The 19,298-nt window shown below is 37.1% G+C and overlaps 1 protein-coding gene across 3 annotated transcripts in view; it reads left to right on the top strand.

The window, feature by feature from the left end:
- The window catches only part of Cog1 (conserved oligomeric Golgi complex subunit 1), a 546,651-nt gene that overhangs the window by 175,361 nt on the left and 351,992 nt on the right, over positions 1-19,298 (top strand). For 2 of the 3 annotated variants that reach the window (XM_090377929.1, XM_090377928.1), the window contains exon 10: positions 13,496-13,582. The exons of the other annotated variant lie outside the window; for it this stretch is intronic. In XM_090377929.1, coding sequence (XP_090234055.1) covers positions 13,496-13,582 — 87 coding nt within the window. The remainder of the gene's footprint in view (positions 1-13,495; positions 13,583-19,298) is intronic. 3 annotated transcript variants of the gene reach the window in all.

Genomic DNA, 19,298 nt, shown 5'->3' with positions numbered 1-19,298 from the left:
CAGAGCTAAGGTCGGTAAAGTACACAAAATCAGAAAAAAAACGACCTGGATGAAATTCGCATCCACCACAACCAGTTTTACACTAGCTACACTTATCTGGAAGAAGATCAAAAGATGACAAACAATTCCCAAATAAACTCCCCCATTACTGAATTGGAAAGGGCAGTTGGTCACAAATCCCTTAAATATTGTCAACATGCTTGGTGAAATTTTTGCCAATACATCTGCTAATTTTGCATGCCCGACTACTTTCAAAACCCACAGGAATGAGGCCAAAAAAACAAATCTAAACTTTTCCACCAATCATAGTGAACAATACAACTTGTTGCTCACATTTGCAGAACTAAAACAAACTCTGCTACAGATGAAACCCAGTGCAGTTGGCCCCCATGAAATATACATTATGTAATGTTACAATTAGATGAACAATCTCAATTAGCCCTTTTAGATTTATTCAACAAGATATGCCTTGAAAATATTTTCCAGACAAATGGCATCATGCAATAATACTAGCTTTCCCAAAACAGGGAAAAAAACCTATCAGATCCACAGAATTATCGTCCTATAACTTCGACTAGCTGCTTAGGCAAGGTCCTTGAGAAAATGGTCAATAATAAACTAACATGGTACCTAGATAATAATAATGTTCTCAATCCAGCACAATATGGTTTTCAGAAAAATCGCTCTACATTAGATGTACTTGTACAATTGGAAAACCAGGCAAGAAATGCTTTTCTCAGAAAACAACATCAAATCATGGTTAATTTGGATATCGAGAAAGTATACGACACCACATGCTGCTATGGTATTCATAGAAGGCCAACCGGGCTAGCCGGGTGGGTAAAGTGCCTGCCTGGAACCCAAAGGTCACGGGTTCGAATCCTGCCTCGGGCTTGGATATCACAATGGTGCCGCACTATCCAGTTGGATCTCACGGCCATGATACACAAAGGAAGCAGGAAAAAACTGCTTCCTTCGTGTATTGATCACATCGTATGATTAAAAAAATTCATAGAAGATCACATCAACTTGGCCTTAGAGGACACCTACCCCTATACATATGCAATTTTCTTAAGAACAGAACTTTCCAAGTTCGAATTAACAATACACTTTCCAAAACATTTGTCCAGGAAGGAGTCCCTCAGGGATCCGTATTAAGTGCCACACTTTTTTCAGTCCACTTCAGCACATATTGTGCTGAAGTGGACAATACCAAATATAGAACAAATACCAAACAACAGTTTTCACAACTGTTTATGCTGATGATTTCAGCATTTCTTATCAAGCACAACATACAAGGATAATAGAACGGCAGTTACAAATAGCCATAAACAAAGTCATAAAATGGACAGCAACAAATAGATATAGAATTTCTGTGCAAAAGACTGTATGTATTCACTTTTGCAGGAAAAGGAATCTCCATCCTGATCCAGAACTCAGGCTGAAAGGACAGATCATTCCAGTTGAAAATAGTGTCCATTTCTTGGGGCCTGTCTTTGACAAGAAACTAACATTTTTGGAGCTTATTAGACATATAAGAGTTCAATGTCTAAAGAAAATGAAAATCTTAAAAGGCCTATCTGCTATATCATGGGGAACAGATAGAACAGTGCTACTACGATTATATCAATTACTCATCTGATCTAAGTTAGGCTATGGTGCCCCAATCTGACTCACAAGACCTAGTGCCCTGAGATGGGCCGATCCAGTACATCACTGCATACTCCGAATAGCCCTTGCGGCTTTCCGTACTTCACCTGTTCAGAGCTGTATGCTGAGACCCAAATCAGAAGACATAATCAATTACTTTTTTATACAACTAAAATAAAATCCCTACCAGGACACCCCCTACAGAAAATTCTTTTTACCTCAGAATAGGAACAAATATTATCAACAAACAGCAAAGAATAAATAAACCTGCGAGCATGAGATTAAAAATCCTCCTTAGTAGAGATCTTAACCTGGATCATATTACTCTGCTAAAGAAGCAGTCTGCACCACCAGAGATAATCAAACTGCCTACATGCAACTTTTCCTTCCACTTTGGGATCAAGCCACTTCCTCATATAAACTATCAACATCTGCATGCTGTTTACAAGTCATAATTTTCAGACCATTGCTTTTTATGTACAGATGGTTCAAAAACTGAATATCGTGTGGGAGCAGCAGTTTACTTTTCAGACACTACATTGACCCAAAAGACTGTGCTAAACCAAATCGAACATACAGGATGGCCATAATTAAACTGTCCCTATTCCGAGCTCTCTGTAGCTCTGAGTAATAAGCAGAATGCCACCAAAATTAGTAAGTAAACTATTCAAGGCATGGGGAGAAGGATCCCATGAAACAAAAATTAAGTTCTGAAATCTGCTGATAGGGGATAATATGGGCCTGTACAAGAGGAAAGGCATGACAAAATACCAACAAATAAATAACTAAGACAAACCTTAAAGAAATTACAAATTCTTATTTGTGCCCTTTGCAAAAAAACAGAAACTGAACTAAACTGCCAGAGGGTTTCACAGTTTACTCCTGATGGTCGATGATGTCGCTGATGGTGGAGTTGGTTTTTGATGTGATTACCATTGTTCCGGATCAGAAATTGCATTCAATGCACAGTGTGCTTGACTGCAGAATGCAACATCTCTGGAGTAACGTTCTGCACATGCTGTGTTACATTGTCCTTTAAGACAGTAGGGTTACAGACACTTTTTCGATAGATATTGAGGTGACTGCCCAGCCAAAAATCACATGGTGTAAGGTCAGGTGAATGTAGTGGCCATGCAATGAGAAACAAACAACTAATGACTGTTTCTGCAGTAAAGTGATGCCGGAGAAACTGCTGTACTGGTCGTGTGATATGAGGAGGACCTCCACCTTGCATAAAAATTGTCTCATCCAGGTATCCTCTTTACTGCAGTTGAGGAATAATGAAACTGCTCAGTATATGATGATATCGTTGTGCTGTAATGAAACAGGTGGCTGCTCCTGCTGGGTGCAATTCCTCGAAAAAGTATGGCTCTAGGATGAAATTTGAAGTCACACCACACCAGATGGCGATTTTTGGTGAGTATAATGGGATTTGCTGAATAGCATGTGGTGCTTCTGAAGCCCATATTTGGCAGTTTTGAGTGTTGACGGTCCCATCGAGATAAAAATGGGCCTCATCTCCCCAAAGAATGTTCCATGGCCAGGCATCGTCCCCTTCCATTCTGGCCAAAAACTTTAGAGCAAATGCCTTTCTTTTTTCAGAATCATCTCTTTGCGTCTGCTGCTGGCGACTGATCTTGTATGGATAATAGTGGATTAGTTTCCGAAGAAATTTCCATGCAGTGGAATATGGGACATCCAATTGCCTCGCTACTCCCTGTGCGCTGCTACTAGTTCCAGCAGCTGTATCCATGAATCAGTTGATGTTAGCCGTTGCAACTTCCTCTGCTACCTGAGATGAAACAGGCTTCCTTCCTCTTCCAGGCTTAACCACAAAGGACCCAGTTTCCTCAAATTTGTTAATCATCCTTCTAGCTGCCGCAGCTGATAAAGAACCTTGACATAAGTTCTTACAGCGTCTAAATTCACGCAGAGTGGCTGCTGCATTGCATCCATTAACGTAGAAGAACTTTGCAATTAAAACGCGATCAGGCAGAGTGAGTCATATTGTTAACAGTAAACGTACAGAATACACTTGCAGTATTCGCGTTGTGCCTTCATAACTCTCTGCTGCTGGTAAAATTAAATTAACTCAGATTTATGCAAATTTTCTGCTCTCTTAGGTGTCTTATTTTTTAGTTTGGATTTAAAACTTTAGTGCAATTCAGTTTCTTTTTGTTTTTTTGCAAAGAGCATAAATAAAAATTTGCAATCTCATTAAGATTTGTCTTAGTTATTTATTTGTTGGTACTCTGTCATGTCTTTCCTCTTGTACAACACTATATTATTCCCTATCGGCAGATTTTGGAACTAATTTTTTTTTTACGGGATCCTTTGCCCCATGCCTTGATTAGTTTACTTACTAAATTTTATGGCATCCCACTTATTACTTAGAGCTGCAGAGAGTTCTGAATTGGGATACTTTAATTATGGCCACTCTGTACGAGTTCCTGAAATAGCATCATTTTCATTGACTCCCTTAGCTCTATGATGGTGATCATCAGCCATTTTCAATCCACTGCAGGATGAAGGCCTCTCCAGCAACTGATGGCCATTTACTACTGTGGGTAGTAAATGGCCATCCATTTATTACCCACAAACTCATGAATTTCATCTGTCCATCTCTGTTGTTGTCTTCCAGGTTTTCTTCTAGCTCCTCTTGAGTACCATTCTGTTATTTTCTTAGTCCATCTGTCATCATGTCTTTGAGCTATGTGTCCTGCCCAAGACCATTTTAATTCTTTTGTTTTGATAAGAATGTCCTTTACTTGAGTTTGCTGCCTAATCCATGTGTTTCTCTTCTTAACTAACAGTCTGATTCCCAATATAATTTGTTCCATTTTTCACTATGTAGTTCTCAGCTTCTCTTCCATTCTTTTTAGTGAGTGCCAAAGTTTCACTTCCATAAGCCATGGTGGGGAGTATACATTGGTTCGTTATTTTACGTTTCAGACAAATTGGGATATTGCTCCTCAGTATATGACTATATTTCCAATGCTATCTTTCCAAAATTTATTCTTCTCTTGACTTCCAGCCATTTATCATTTTTACAGCTAATGACTTGTCCCAGATAAGTATATGACTCCATCTATTCAATTACTGCTCCTTCAATCATTATATCCCTTTCTGTGGCATACTTGTTCATCATTACTTTTATTTTAGCCATATTCATCTTTAGTCCAAAATCCTTACTAACTCTGCATAACTGATTAAGATTTTCCTGTAATTTTTTGGGATCATGGCTTATGACCACTATGTCATCTGCAAATCGTAAATGGTTTAGTTACTCTCCATTCACATTGACTTCTTTCTGCGACCAGTCTAATCTGAAAACTTCCTCAAGGGCAGCAGTAAACAACTTGGGAGATATTGTGTCTCCTTGTTGAACTCCTTTCTGAATTTTAAATTTGCTACTGTCTCTGTCTAGTCTAATAAAGGAGGTAGCATTCTCATATATTTTCTTCAAAATCATAATATATGGAGTATCAATGCCTTGTCTTTCCAGTGCTGGAAACATTGCCTTATGCTGTATGGAGTCAAGTGCCCTTTCATAATCCACAAATGCCAGGCATAATGGTGTTTTATATTCATTTGCTTTCTCCATTAGCTGTGGTATTACGTGAAGGTGATCCATAGTTGAGAATCCTCTCCTAAAGCCAGCTTGCTCTTTCAGTTGATTCTCATCAAGTATTCTTTCTAGTCTGTTAGTAATGACCCTTGTGAACAACTTGTAGATGTGGGATAACAAGCTGGTCTACAATTTCCAATTTCTGATATATCTCCTTTCTAATGCAGCAAAACTATGATTGCATTATTCCACTTAAGCATCACACCTTTTCTAATGCATTTTGTAAAGAGTCTTGCCAGTTTTTGTGTCATGTCTCTTCTTCCCAATTTTAACAACTCTATCTTCCCCCGGGGCTTTCTGATTCTTCATTTTCTTCAAGAAAGGATATCGGGTATCTTGTATGTGTTACTAATTTGCGATCCATGTTTCCCACTGCTGCCATCATTCCCTCGCTCTTTGTATAATTCTCTATTGTAGTCTTCTGCTATTTGATTTATGCTTTCTCTGCTATTTATAAGTACACCATCACTATTCTTCAGTTTCATTTGTCTTTTTGTATTACTGCTCATGGCTGGTGATTTAAGTCCTTTGTTTTCCCTTAATGCTTGTTCTACTTTTCTTGTGTTAAATCTTCTTATGTCCTCCTGAGTCTCTTTCTAATGGCTTTGCATAACTCAGTATACTCAATTTTGTCCTTTTTAGTGTTTATCTTGCTCTTCATTTGTTGTCTTCGGTTCATCGTGGCAAGTGTTTCTTGGCTGATTTTTTCTTCTTTGTATTTCTTTTTACCTATAGGTTTCTTGGGCTTTATCACTTTCAGAAAGTTGTAGTATTCCTCGTCGATATCTTGGTCCTGAGCAGTCTGCAGAAGCTCAAACTTGTTCTTAAGTTCCAGTACATACTGCTTTTTCTCCTCTTCTGTTACTCAAAGACCTTCGTAATATTTACTCGAGTCAGTTTTTTCCTTTGATGGCGATACAAAATATCAATTCCAAAAAATATCCACTACCACAGAAAATTCAATATCGCGTATCAAAATTCGTAGAACGAAGTCATAATATTAGATTTTGCTGGATCCCAAGTCATGTCGGAATATATGGTAACGAACAAGCAGACAAAGCTGCTAAAGAAGCCAACAGCATCATTTCTGCATCAGAATATATCCCTTTCTCCGACTACAAACAAGTTATTCATCACAGTGACATATGTCATTGTCAACATCAATGGCAAGTCTTAACCAATAACAAACTGAATCAAATTAAAAATCTACTCCAACCATGGAAATCCAACATACAACAAAAGAGACGTGACAAAGTGATACTTGCAAGGTTAAGAATAGGACACACTCATTTCAGCCACTGTTATCTCTTGCAAGGAGAGGATCCCCCTCTATGTCCTACCTGCCACACACACAACAAACAGTACAACATGCACTAATTACTTGTCCAAGCACCGAAATTGCTTTAAAGATTTAATAACCAAGCATCATTAGCATTAGCATTTGTAGAGGCATATGATGCAAGAAAGCAAGCTTATTCAGCATCAGCCAAAAAAAAAAAAAAAAAACACACCACTCCCATTTCACCCCTCCGTTCGTTCGAAATACCTGTCCAGTTGAGCTTTAAATTTGTTTAGGCTATCAGCCTCAACAACAAGTGATGGAAGTCGGTTCCACCAACCAACCACCCGCTGGCCAAAGGCAAACTTCCTCACATCTATCCGACATCCGTCCTTCCTTAATTTGAATTTATGCCCTCTGAGGTGATTATTCTGAGCAAGATGAAGAATCCCATTGGCATTGAGCATGCTTAAACCATTCAAAGCCTTATACACCTCTATCAGATCACCTCGCCGGTGCCTAGTCTCCAGACTCTGTAATTTGCAAAACTTAAGCCTTTCTTCGTAAGAGCAACCCTTTGTTCCATTCACTAATCTTGTTGCCCTTCTCTGTACCCGTTCCAGCAGCTCTACATCCTTCTTGAAATGAGGCCTCCAGACCTGTATACAGTACTCAAGATGTGGCCTAACCATTGCCTTATACAAGGGAATAATCACCTCTTTATCCCTGCTAGAAAAATTCCTTTATATCATTGACAAGACACCATGAGCTACTCTTGCAGCTCGTCTGCACTGCTCAGAGAACTTCATATCTGCCTGCACAATTACCCCCAGGTCCTTTTCATTCTCCACCACTGTCAGTGTAGTACCGCAGAGTCGATACGTTGCTCTGGGGTTACTGTTTCCCATATGTAGTACTTTACATTTGTCAATGTTAAACTTCATTTGCCACCTCTCAGCCCATCTGTTCAACCTTTCCAGATCCTGTTGCAGCAGCATAGCGTCAGTAGTGTCCTTAACAACCCTGCCAACCTTTGTATCATCTGCAAACTTGGACATTAAACTTGATATCCCATCATCAATGTCATTCATAAACACCGAAAACAACAACGGACCCAACACTGAACCCTGAGGAACTCCACTAATAACATTAGTCCACGTTGAGCAGTGTCCATTGATTACCACTCTCTGTCTTCTGCCACTCAACCATCCCCTTATCCATAGCAGCAATTTGCCTCCAATGCCACACTGCTCCAATTTGTACAGCAGTCTTCCATGTGCAACAGTATCAAAAGCCTTTCTAAGATCCAAATATATAATATCAAAGTTATTCCCTGCATCCAGTTCTTTTGTGACTACATCATAGTATCCAATCAAATTGGTCAGGCAAGACCTGCCCTTAACAAAACCATGCTGCGTCTGAGCTATAAGTGAATTCTTGTCTAGATGATCCTGCAGTGCTTCTTTAACCATGCCTCCATTAATTTACCTGGAACAGAAGTTAAACTAACAGGTCTATAATTACTTGTGTCAGCCTTTGATCCTCCTTTGTGAATTGGGGTTACATTTGCACATCTCCAGTCTATGGGTACCTCCCCTGAGTCCAAAGAAGCTCTCATAATTATGGCTAGGGGTTTGCTTACTTCCTTTGCCGCCTCCTTTAATATAACTGGATAGATCCCATCCACCCCAGGTGCCTTTTTTATGTTTAACCTCAACAATCTCTCCTCCACTTTCTTCTCAGTTATTACAAAATCATCCAGCTCACTGCCAATGTTTACTTTACCTACATCATTCTCCTTCCTGAATAACTCCTCATGCGTGAATGTAGATGCAAAATACTCGTTTAGATTGTTAGCCACCTGAGCAGGATCCTCAACTGTTGAACCATCAATATCCAGTGGACCAATCTGATTCATCCCTTTCCTTCTTGAGTTTAAATATGTAAAGAACTCTTTTCTGTTTTTCTTTGCATCCTTTGCCAAGGATTTTTCGTAGTCTGCCTTTGCCTGCCTAATCTCCTTTGTGACTTGGTTACAGACCAACTTATATCTACTATAGGCTTCCATGTCACCCATTAATTTGTATGTATCCCATGCATTTTTCTTCTCTGCCACCTGTCTCATTAGTTCATCTGACAACCATTTAGGCCTAAACCTTGAACAGTATTTCTTAGTTGGTATGTAAAGCCTGGTAGCCTCCAAGATTAGTTCCTTGAATGCTTCCCATTTTGAGTTTGCTGTTGGTAACATCATCAGTTGGTCCCACTGTATAGAATTTAAATACTGTCTCAGACCATCATAGTCGCCTTTACGAAAACAAAAACCCTTCCCTTTACCTCTGATGGTAGTTACCTCCTTGAGTAAATCCCACTTCAACACACTGTGATCACTGCTACCTAGTGGTTCATTTATCTGCAGATTCTTAATGCATGAAGAATCACTACTGATAATCAGATCAAGAGTATTGCTCCCTCTTGTTGCCTCACGAACATGCTGATGTAGAAAACAATCATCCAATAAATCCACAAAAGCCTTGCTAGTGTGCGAGTGACCAACCCACAAATTCCAGTCAATATCTGGGAAATTAAAATCCCCCATTATAAGACTCTCTGATTTACTGGCCCACTCTATTTCCCTGTACAATATCTTATTATACTCATCAGAGTCATTAGGCCTATAGCACACTCCTACTCTCAATTTTGATTTCCCTATGCTTATGTCACACCAAACTGACTCGACACTGCACTGTCCATCGATGTCGACTGGCTTCACTTCCTTGGACTTTATGTGTTTCTTAACTAATAGCATAACCCCTCCTCCCCTGTCTATCCTTTCTATACACATTGTATTCCCCAAATTCCAGTTCCGCATTACTTATATCTGTGTGACACCACGTCTCTGATATCCCAACAATATCTGCCTTTGATGTTTTGCTCCCTCACTCTCAAAACATATCGGAAGACAGGAAAAATATAGTAGATGTTTTTCAGTTCCTCAAGGAAATAAACTTCTATAACCAAATATGAAATCAAATGTTATCCCTGTATTAAGCTATACACACTCCTTTATCCTTGGAAATTATTTCCAGCAAAATACAACCACGAACAGAACTGCCGTATAAAACCTTCAAGGCACAATTTAGCCACAATAGCTCTTCCGCCAAGAACTCATAAGTCAATCAATCTGTCTCCACAGAGCTGAGTCCAGGCAACATTGGGCCTCAGCAGGGGTCCAGTGGCATAAAGGTCAGAAGAACAATGGTTCGCAACACTACATATATACACTATCCACACACTTTTAAATATCTGGCTTTCCCAGTGAACTGATACACCTACAATGAAAGCAACACGGAGATGGGGGAAACCCGTAGTGCTGCTTGACACTAAATATATTCTACACTCTTAAAGTGTGTTATCCAACATCTAATTGTACTCACATGTACAGTATTGTCACCAAAAATGCTTATTGTCATAAACATTTTTGAGATGTTTATGGATTTAGATGTTGCCCCTTCTTTGGTAACAAATTCAGTCACCACTCTTTGCTTGATACGTATATCTGTAACATCCACCATTTTGAACTATCAGAGTGCTGCATTCACAAGACCAATCACAGCACCACTCAGTATGGCAAAACTAGAGACCTCTGGTGACCACTCAGTAATGCACAAAATGATCTATGGCACCACATTTGAAAGCAAAAAATTAAGGGGCATCATGTTTGTACCAGTCCTCGAATTAGGAAATGATTAGTCACTTGTGGTTTCTACCAGGCAGCTGTGCTATTACAGCATTTGTTGCCAGTATTTCTACGTAAGAGGATTCATTACATTTGGATGTGCAACAGAGGTTCCCCTAGACTTGGAGTTGTTATTCATGGTTATACTTCAGCTAAGATGAGGAGCTTAATTTTTTTTTAGTCCAGTGAGGTATCATGAGTATATCTGTGTAGAAGTGTGCATTTTAAGTACATAATAAAATCGTGTGCCTGCTGTCAGAATTAATTGTAGTTATCTGCATATAATTATTACAGTTATCTGCTGTGTACTCGATTAGATACAGCTCATGGTGGATGGGCTTCTCACTGGCTGGAATTTTGTTTCTGTTTGTTATTTGGTTTTTAGGAGCATTAGCAACTAAGGCCATATTGCTCCGGGAATATGCGGTGGTCATTCCCTTGACATTTCTGAATCCCCCATATTTGGTGGTGAAGGGCTCGAACCTCGGTCTAATCAAGAAGCGTGTGCTACGCACTGTTGCTCCTTCCCACCCGGAGGCACCATTTTGTTTCTAAAATGATACACTGCTTCCTAAACATATTATAGGTAAGCATAATTAGTGCATTGTCTTTTTTTTTTTTTTTTTGTTTCAGTAAATATATAATAATAGTTCAAATAGGCTTTAAAAACTAGAAAAAATATTAATGGAATTGACTTGCAAAATGGGTTTATATTACTTAGAACATAAATTTTTATGTCATTATGCATATATTAATCTTATTTATTTGTTTTTATTAAATATCTAACTATGAGATTATATGCAAATACATATTATAATTTTATCTATTTTTTGTTTTAATCACAGCGCTGTGTATTTCATTAATTCGATCAGTTTTCAGGCATTAAAAGTAGAAATGTGATTTCAGTCATTGAAAGCATCACAGTATTACAATAACATTAGCCTGGAAAAAGATTTCAGTTAGCATGAGAAAACATATCAACAATGTCCTACTCTTAATTTTTGTGCCATCAGTGACGATGATAGTATAGTCTTTGAGTGTGCAGCAACTTTTTTTTTTTTTCGAGCTTTAATTTAAAATGCCAAAAATCAAATCTGCTGCTAAACTTAGGCACTCTTATATTGCCAATCATAAGAAAGTTTACTGTATTTTTATTGTACAGAAAAAAATTCCAGATTAAACAATGTATTGTAGCCAAAAAAGAGAAAAAAAACAAGGAAAAACTGATAAATCAGTCACTTTTAACAAAGCCATATATCTCAAGAGAACAAAAGAGTGACAAGTGATTTTTCAAAGGATCTCTGTTTTGCCTTGGTAAGCTGCTATAGCCCTTTCAAGAAGTTAGCACAGTCCAATTTTGAAATGATTTTTGAGGAAACTGCATAAATAAAAGTGTTTTTATTAATACTTTGAGGAAGAATTGTCTTAATGATATATCTGATTATTTCATTCATGAAATTTATCAAAATATTTGAGAAAACTGAATCTGGAATGACAGAAGCTTGTGACCGTTATATTGCACATTTAGCATGTGGGATATTAGACAGAGAGCCTCAGATATTTTCACAGACAATTACAAACTTTTTTGCGAGGTTCGTGAAAATGTGTATTACTTCACAGTTGAGATGCCGACCGGGCCAGCCGGGTGGGTAAAGTGCCCGCCTGGCAACCTAAAGGTTGCGGGTTCGATTCCCGCCTCGGGCTTGGATCAAAGTACTGCAAAAACCTTGGGAGGTGCATTATGGCCACAGAAGCCTATGCGCCAACAACTACCAAAAAAAAAAAAAAAAAAACAGTTGAGATTTGTGAATGATTCTTTGTGGTCATGGCTAGACTGAGGATCAACCCACAGCAGAAAAACACGTTTTTATTTGTGACACTGCACACATATGATAAAAGCTGCTTCTATATTACAAGTTTTTTATTCGAACTTAATCCACTTTATTTTGCTTAGGCCATGGCTTACACAGGCTTGAAGAAAAAATTCAGGGTAATTTTGGCAAAGTTAATAAAGTATTTCTTTTAAAATAGATTTTTGTAAAAGCTTTAACTCATCTAACTATTTAGAAAGATATATAGCATGGCCTTCTTCCACCAGAGCCTATTTTGACAAGGTGGGAAACATGGTTATATGCAGCGTTGTTTTATGCCAAAAAACTTTGATCCTGTATAAAAGAAGTTGTTGCTTTACGTAGATGCTGCAGCTGTTGGCATTGCTAAGGCAGTTATTTCTGATTCATTGGTTAGTAAACATTTGCTGTTTATCAAAGCTCATTTTGCTTGGTTACCCAATTCTGTAACTAAACTTGAAGCATGTAGACTTTCTTTAAGCAGTGCAGTTGAAGAGGTAGAGAAAGTTTAGATTTCAACCATTCCTGGAGACATAAGAGAGAAAATAAAAATTGAATTTGATAATCTTTTAAAAAATGACTCTGGATTTCAGATTATAAGGAAATTAGGTGACTATTAAATTATATTAGGTTAAATTAGATTAAAATAGGTTCTTCCTCATTTCTAATAATAGAAATGATTAGGAACTTCCATTTCAGAAAGAGGCTTTTGAAAACTCACATTTTTAATTTTAACCCTGTCACTTCTATGTATGGAAGAAGATTGTTCTCTGGTTTTAATAGATAAGTAGTAACAAATGATGCAAGAAAGGAAGCTTACAGCATCAGCCAAAATAAAAAAAAAAAAAAACATATCCCAATCTGTACGTGCATTCTAATAATTTATCTGATTCTTTGAATTTATTTAACCTATCAAACATCAGGTGGAAGTTTGTTTCAACTATTCTCTGGCTGAAAGCAAATTTCTGCACATCTATCAATCAATCATTTTTTTTAATGATTTTGGATTATAACTTCCACAAATTAATGGGCAGCATTGAAAAATATATTGTTGTTTACTGTAAAAAAGGTTATAATATATATAATATGATACTTATTTTAAAATTTTCATTTACTTTAAATCCTGAATACAAAAAAATCATAATTCACTTAATAAATAAATGTACAGTAAATGTAAATACTTAATAATTGTTAAAATATTATTGCATATAATAGCATTCTGGTGCATATTTTGCACTTTAGTGTTTAGTCTCTTTTCAGTGTTTGTGTCTTTAGTGTTTTTAGCGCATATTATCTGAAGTTTGCTAATTATATATTTGTTTATTTTATGATTACTATTATTTTTGTAGAAAATTACAGAGACTTTATGCTGTCTTGTGTTATTATCTGATTCTTCTCCTAAACAAGTATTTGAGGAATTCCTAGAAACTCGATTGGTAATATCCTCATTGGCTTTTTGCTTAGTTAATGAAATTATATAATAAAATTAACCATGGGACCAACTCTTTGGATAGTGATAAGCAGCACCTGAAAGTTGACCATGTGTTTTGAATTTTGAAACTTGAAATTTTTGGTTTTCTTTTCTTAAAATATACAGTGGCAGACAAAAAAACTGCATCACCTTAAAAAAAAGTAACATTTGTAGTGAAATGTATAAGATATTGTTTGATTGCAGTCATTTTGTTTGTTGCAAAGCAAAGGTTTGCATCAGCCATTTCTATAAATATGGCATTGGGAGGGTATACACGCTCATTAGTATCCTGTTTTGTGGAGGTGTAAGCATGGCTTCTTATGTTCAGTTGACACCAAGAACAAAAGGTGTAGCTGTTGCTCTGTGTCAAGAAGGGCTTTCTACACGTTGCTATTGCTGATAAAATAGGCTGTCAACAGTATCCTGGGTGCTGAAATTAAAGCGTGAAACCAGTGATGTGAAGAGAAGACCTGGATCAGGCCGTAAGAGAGTGACTACGCCTTCCCAAGATCGATATTTGAAATGGCTATGCTTTTGTAATTGCCATGCTCCTGTCTAAAACTGAACTTTGAGATGGCCTTTGGTATTGAAACAAGTGCACGAACTATCCAAAGATGGCTTTCGGAATGTGGTCTGCATGCCTATCGGCCCAAGAAGAAGCCTTTGTTAACCCAACAAATGAGGAAGAAGTGACTTGCTTGGGCTAAAAGGCATGTTTCATAGACAAAAGAGCAATGGGACACCATCTTTTCTGGCGAATTGAAATTCAACCTGCATGGCTCGGATGGGAAGCAATAGGTCAGAAGACGAAAATCGGAGGCATACCATCCTGACTGCATAACTCTGACTATAAAGTTTCCCAGTGGTCAGATGGTCTGGGGATGCATAACAAGCAAAGGGGTGGGGCGAATTAAGTTTATTAATGGAACAGTGGGTACAGAAATCTACACTGCTGTGTTGGATGAGTGCCTGAAACCTGTTATTAGGGATCACCACACAGACGTACAAAACTGCGTTTTTCAGAAGACTCATCACCTTGCCACACAGCAAAATTGGTAAGTTTTATGCTATTTAGATTTAATGATGAGTTTGTCTTCTTGTCTCACAAGGCTTAAAACATCTCACAGTTACTTTATAAGCTGGAACAGGTTGGAATCACAGGGAAAATCCTTAGATAGATAGCAGGGTGGCTTCAGGGCAGGAGGTAGAAGGTTGTGATAAATGGTTATTCCTCAGATTAGGTTGATGTAAGAAATGGGGTTCCCCAAGGATCAGTATTAGGACCATTGTTGTTTTTGATTTTCATAAATTACATCGATGAAGGGATAGAGGGCATGATGTCTAAGTTTGCAGTTGATGTAAAGATTGGTAGAGTAGTTAATGATTGCAGCCAAGCAAAGCTTCTTCAGAATGACCTAGATAGACTTCAGAGATTGTCAGAAAAATGGCTGCTATGCTTTAATCCAACAGAGTGTAAGGTATTGCACCTGGGGAACAGTAACCCCAAAATAACTTACACTTTGGTGAAGTTGAACTAAAGCCGGTAGTGGAGGAAAGGGAATTGGGTATTACGATACGGTCAGCTCTGAAGTTCTCCAAGCATTGTAGACTGGTTGCAAGGAGGGCCCATGGTGCCCTATCGATGATTTATCGAACATTTGATAGTACAGATAATGACATCATAATCCCATTATGTAAGGCTATTGTTAGATCACACTTTGAATACTGTGTTCAAGTATGGAGACCGCATCCAAAGAAAGACATTGTTCTTCTTGTCCAAAAATGGCCTAGTGAGATCGGCAAAAGGGCATCCATATGAGGAAAGACTTCGAATATGTGGGTTGCCAAGCTTGGAAACTAGGCACTTTAGAGGAGACTTGATTGAGGTTGTTTAAGGCTCAGAGAGGCATAAGCAAAATGAATAAGGATGAAATTTTCACGGTTATAAATGATTCTAGAACTAGGGGCCATAATTTCAGGTTACGGGGGGGGGAGTTGTTTAGACTGGATTGCAGGAAATTTTATTTTAGCCAGTGAGTTATAAATTACTGCAATAAGTTACTTACATGAGTGGTAGAGGCTGACAGTCTGTGGAAATTGAAAGGTCAGCTGGATAATTGCCTAAGGGAGTAGGAAAATGCATAGGTTGTCTATTCCCTTTTCTCTTATTAATTTTTATTATTTTTTGTATGTATTTTTTGTTATTTTATTTTATTATTATCATTTTTTTCTTTATTTATTTTTTTCTTTTCACTGGTGCAGCATAAGCCATAGGCTTCCTTGCACCATGTCGCCATTACTAATACTTACATCAATGTTTTCCCTCGTTTTTCTTATACTTCAGGTGCAGTCATGCTTCAAAAATGTTGGACTGGCCCTCATTACAGATTTGAACCCTATTGAAAATTGCTGGTACTTAATGTCATCTAAAATTGCTCATAAGAAGCCAAATAAGATTTAGCTGCAGGACAGCATTGTAAAGGTGTGGTACCACGAAATTGGGCAACCGTATATTCAGAAGTTGATTAACTCTATGCCAGATCGTTGCAGGGCTGTAATTGCAGCTCGAGGAGGAACAACAAAATATTGAGGACTTATTTTGCTGATTTGCAGGTACATAATACTATTATGTTAACTTGTCATTTCAATTTGTACACGTAAATGCAATAAAATGTATGTTTGGTTGACATGATTGCCATTTGCATGATTTCTCATATTTCCATTAATTACGCATTTTAGCCTTTGGAAAGATATTTATGGCAGTTAGGTATATCAGGTGGAGTCTTTTTATTGGGTTTCATTCACAGAGATATATATCTCATCTAACAAATGCATTTCGAATATTTCTGCAACCCACAATGCAGTGCAAAACACATTATTTGCAAAATTCACAAGTGATGCAGTTTTTTTGTCCACCACTGTAAGAGAAATTTACTGCATTAGCTTTAAGTTCCAAAGATTTAGGAGTTATGTGATAGCAAAGCTTATTTGTTCACTTGTTCCTGTAATCATATGGTTAATTTGAGGAAGTAATGAGAAAGAACTAAAAATAACATGATGTAATTACAAAAAAAAAAAAAAAAAAAAAACCAAGCTTCTGAATCCATGGGAAAAAGTGCACTTCTCTTCCATGGTTTGGCATTGTGCAAATAAGACCACATTAAAATCTGAAAGGAAATGGAAAGAAGTGATTCCTGATATTGGACTTTCATATAACATCATCAGTTGGCTTAAATGGAGTTATTGGAAGGAAACTTTGTTTTTAAGTGTGATTAGTTTCTATTAAGCATGTGAAGTGTGCAAGTTGGAAATTTGATATGGTTCACTTGTGAAAACGGAACTAAAATATTTAGTTAATGCTTTTTAAAAAAGTAAATACCCTACTCAGTTAATTCACAGCATAATAATGCTGGTAAAAGCAGGTTTGAAAAGCCGACCAGACCTGCAACAATTCATCACACAGAGTATTAAAGTCATCCTTTTGTATCACAGCAATTTAGCCCAATGATTTTAAAACATTTTTTCTCATATCACTTTAATCCTCTCTTCATACAGCAGACATGGAGCACAGTCAGTAGTCTTAAAAAAAAGTACAGAAATTATTCAAAGACTAATATTAATAATGTTGTGTATCTTATTCAATGCCAACAAAATTGGTAATACCTGCTACATTAGTAGACAGCACTGTTAAACTTGGATCTGCAACTACAGAAAATAAATCTACTGTCACTATTCACGCCAATTATCCCAGCTCCAAATTGAGCCTACATACATGTTCATTCTCTCGCACCCCTTTAATCAGTTCCACTGTGATCCTGACATGGCCTTAACTGTTGAATAATTCTGATTATACTCGCAGGTTAACTTTCTTAATTAGACTTACCAGCTAAGTTTTCACAAATATGGTGATGAAGCATGTCAGATTTCCAATTCATGCACTGCACATGCATCATGGGAACTAATCTCACTTTAAAAAAAAATTTTTTTTTTTTTTTTTTTTCATTCCAATAACTCCATTTTAGTCATCTGACAACATTATAAGACTGATGTCAGGACTTAGTAGTACTTTCCATTTCCATGATGACAAACCATTGGGGAAGAGGTGCACTTCTTTCCAAGGAATTCAGTTAGTTTTTTAATTATTGTATGTAATTTTAGTTCTTTGCAACTACTTCAGTGAATTACCCATACAGTTATGGAGGCATGATTGTTGTGGTACAGTATAAATTCAAAAAAGAAGAGAAAAGAAAAGTATGTCTGATTTTATTGCAATGAGTATAATTAACAAAAGTGCACAAAAGATAGTCAGTTTCCAAACTTCACCATATATATATATATTTTTTACTTGAACTATATGATTTACATTGCTTCTTTGAAGTTGTCCTTTTTTTTGCTAACCTCGCAGTTATTAGGCATTCCATTACTAAACACAGTCCTGAAGGCTTTGCTCTTTGACTTTTCATTTTGATTTTCAGTATTCATTTGCACCACCACCACACAGTATTTTCTTAGCTGTGTTTAAACGCTTCTGCTTCTTCACGATTTTCCTCTTCTTTAAGAAAAAGAAATCAGTGGGTTGGAAAAGTCTGATAGTTGGGTTGTCGGAAAAAGAAGAGAACAGATGCAGCCATCACTGCTGATCATCTACCCACTTGCAGCTCGCATTCTGCTGGTTTCCTGTCAGATTTCGTGGGACTAAATCCCCACATGTGCAGTAAATGTGAAGTTCAAAAATAATGGCATGCAAAATATTGATGATCTTTGTAACAGTGATCATTTGCGTATAGTCATACTTGTTTACTTGAATGTTGGCAACAATATCCTCATTGATAACTGTTACCATTCTACCAACATGAGGACCATTCTCTAGTTGTGTTGTCTTTAAATCATCAAAACAAAGTAAATTTGCATTCTCAAGATAAATTTGACACAATAAGCATGATTGATCTTGCCTTCTGTTTCCAGGTAGCATGATCAAGATAATGTTCATTCATTGTTCAAATAAGACATCTTTTTGGAATTTCAATGGATAAAATTAAGTTGGGCCTTTGCTTTACACAAAAGCATCAACCATAAAACAAGCCTAAAAACATGGATGGGGGATGTCCTCTTTGAAAGCTAAATAATCCAAAATAAATATCATGGAAGAGCATCATGGCCAGGTGTCATTTGGTGTTTTTGTTCTTCCATTTAAGTGCCATATACAACTAAAACAGAACTCACACCTGTGAACACAGAACTCAGAATTCACACCTGTATTCTGGATTTTGAGAATTTTCAATTTTTTGATTTCTAGACTGGACACTTTTGATTGTGACAAAAGATTGTTACGGATTAAAAACTTAATAACACTATTAACTAATAACACTAGAACTAGAGGCTATTTAACTATTAACTTTAGTGCAATCAAATATCGAGGGTAATGCTGGAGGGAAAAAATCATTCAGGAAAGGTGGAAAATGTAGTAAGAGTACAATGAATTCTTTAACTACATCTTTTGAAACTTCCATTTTTCCCTTCAAGCAAATGCCTTCCATAGCTCTATTACAATACGGGTTACATAATACTACTAACTATGTGTAGTTTTTGAAAGAAAAATTTTGAAATAAAATTTTTCTTTCATTATGAACCAATACAACTTGTCTAGGAGGATTTTGAAGATCATTTAAAATTATTCCTCA

The sequence above is a fragment of the Mastigoproctus giganteus genome, chromosome 7 (genome assembly GCF_048544385.1).
Source record: "Mastigoproctus giganteus isolate SK-2022 chromosome 7, ASM4854438v1, whole genome shotgun sequence".
Taxonomy (NCBI): Eukaryota; Metazoa; Arthropoda; class Arachnida; order Uropygi; family Thelyphonidae; genus Mastigoproctus; species Mastigoproctus giganteus.
The sequence above is the reverse complement of the archived record's forward strand: the minus strand, read 5'-3'. Positions and strand labels throughout refer to the sequence as shown.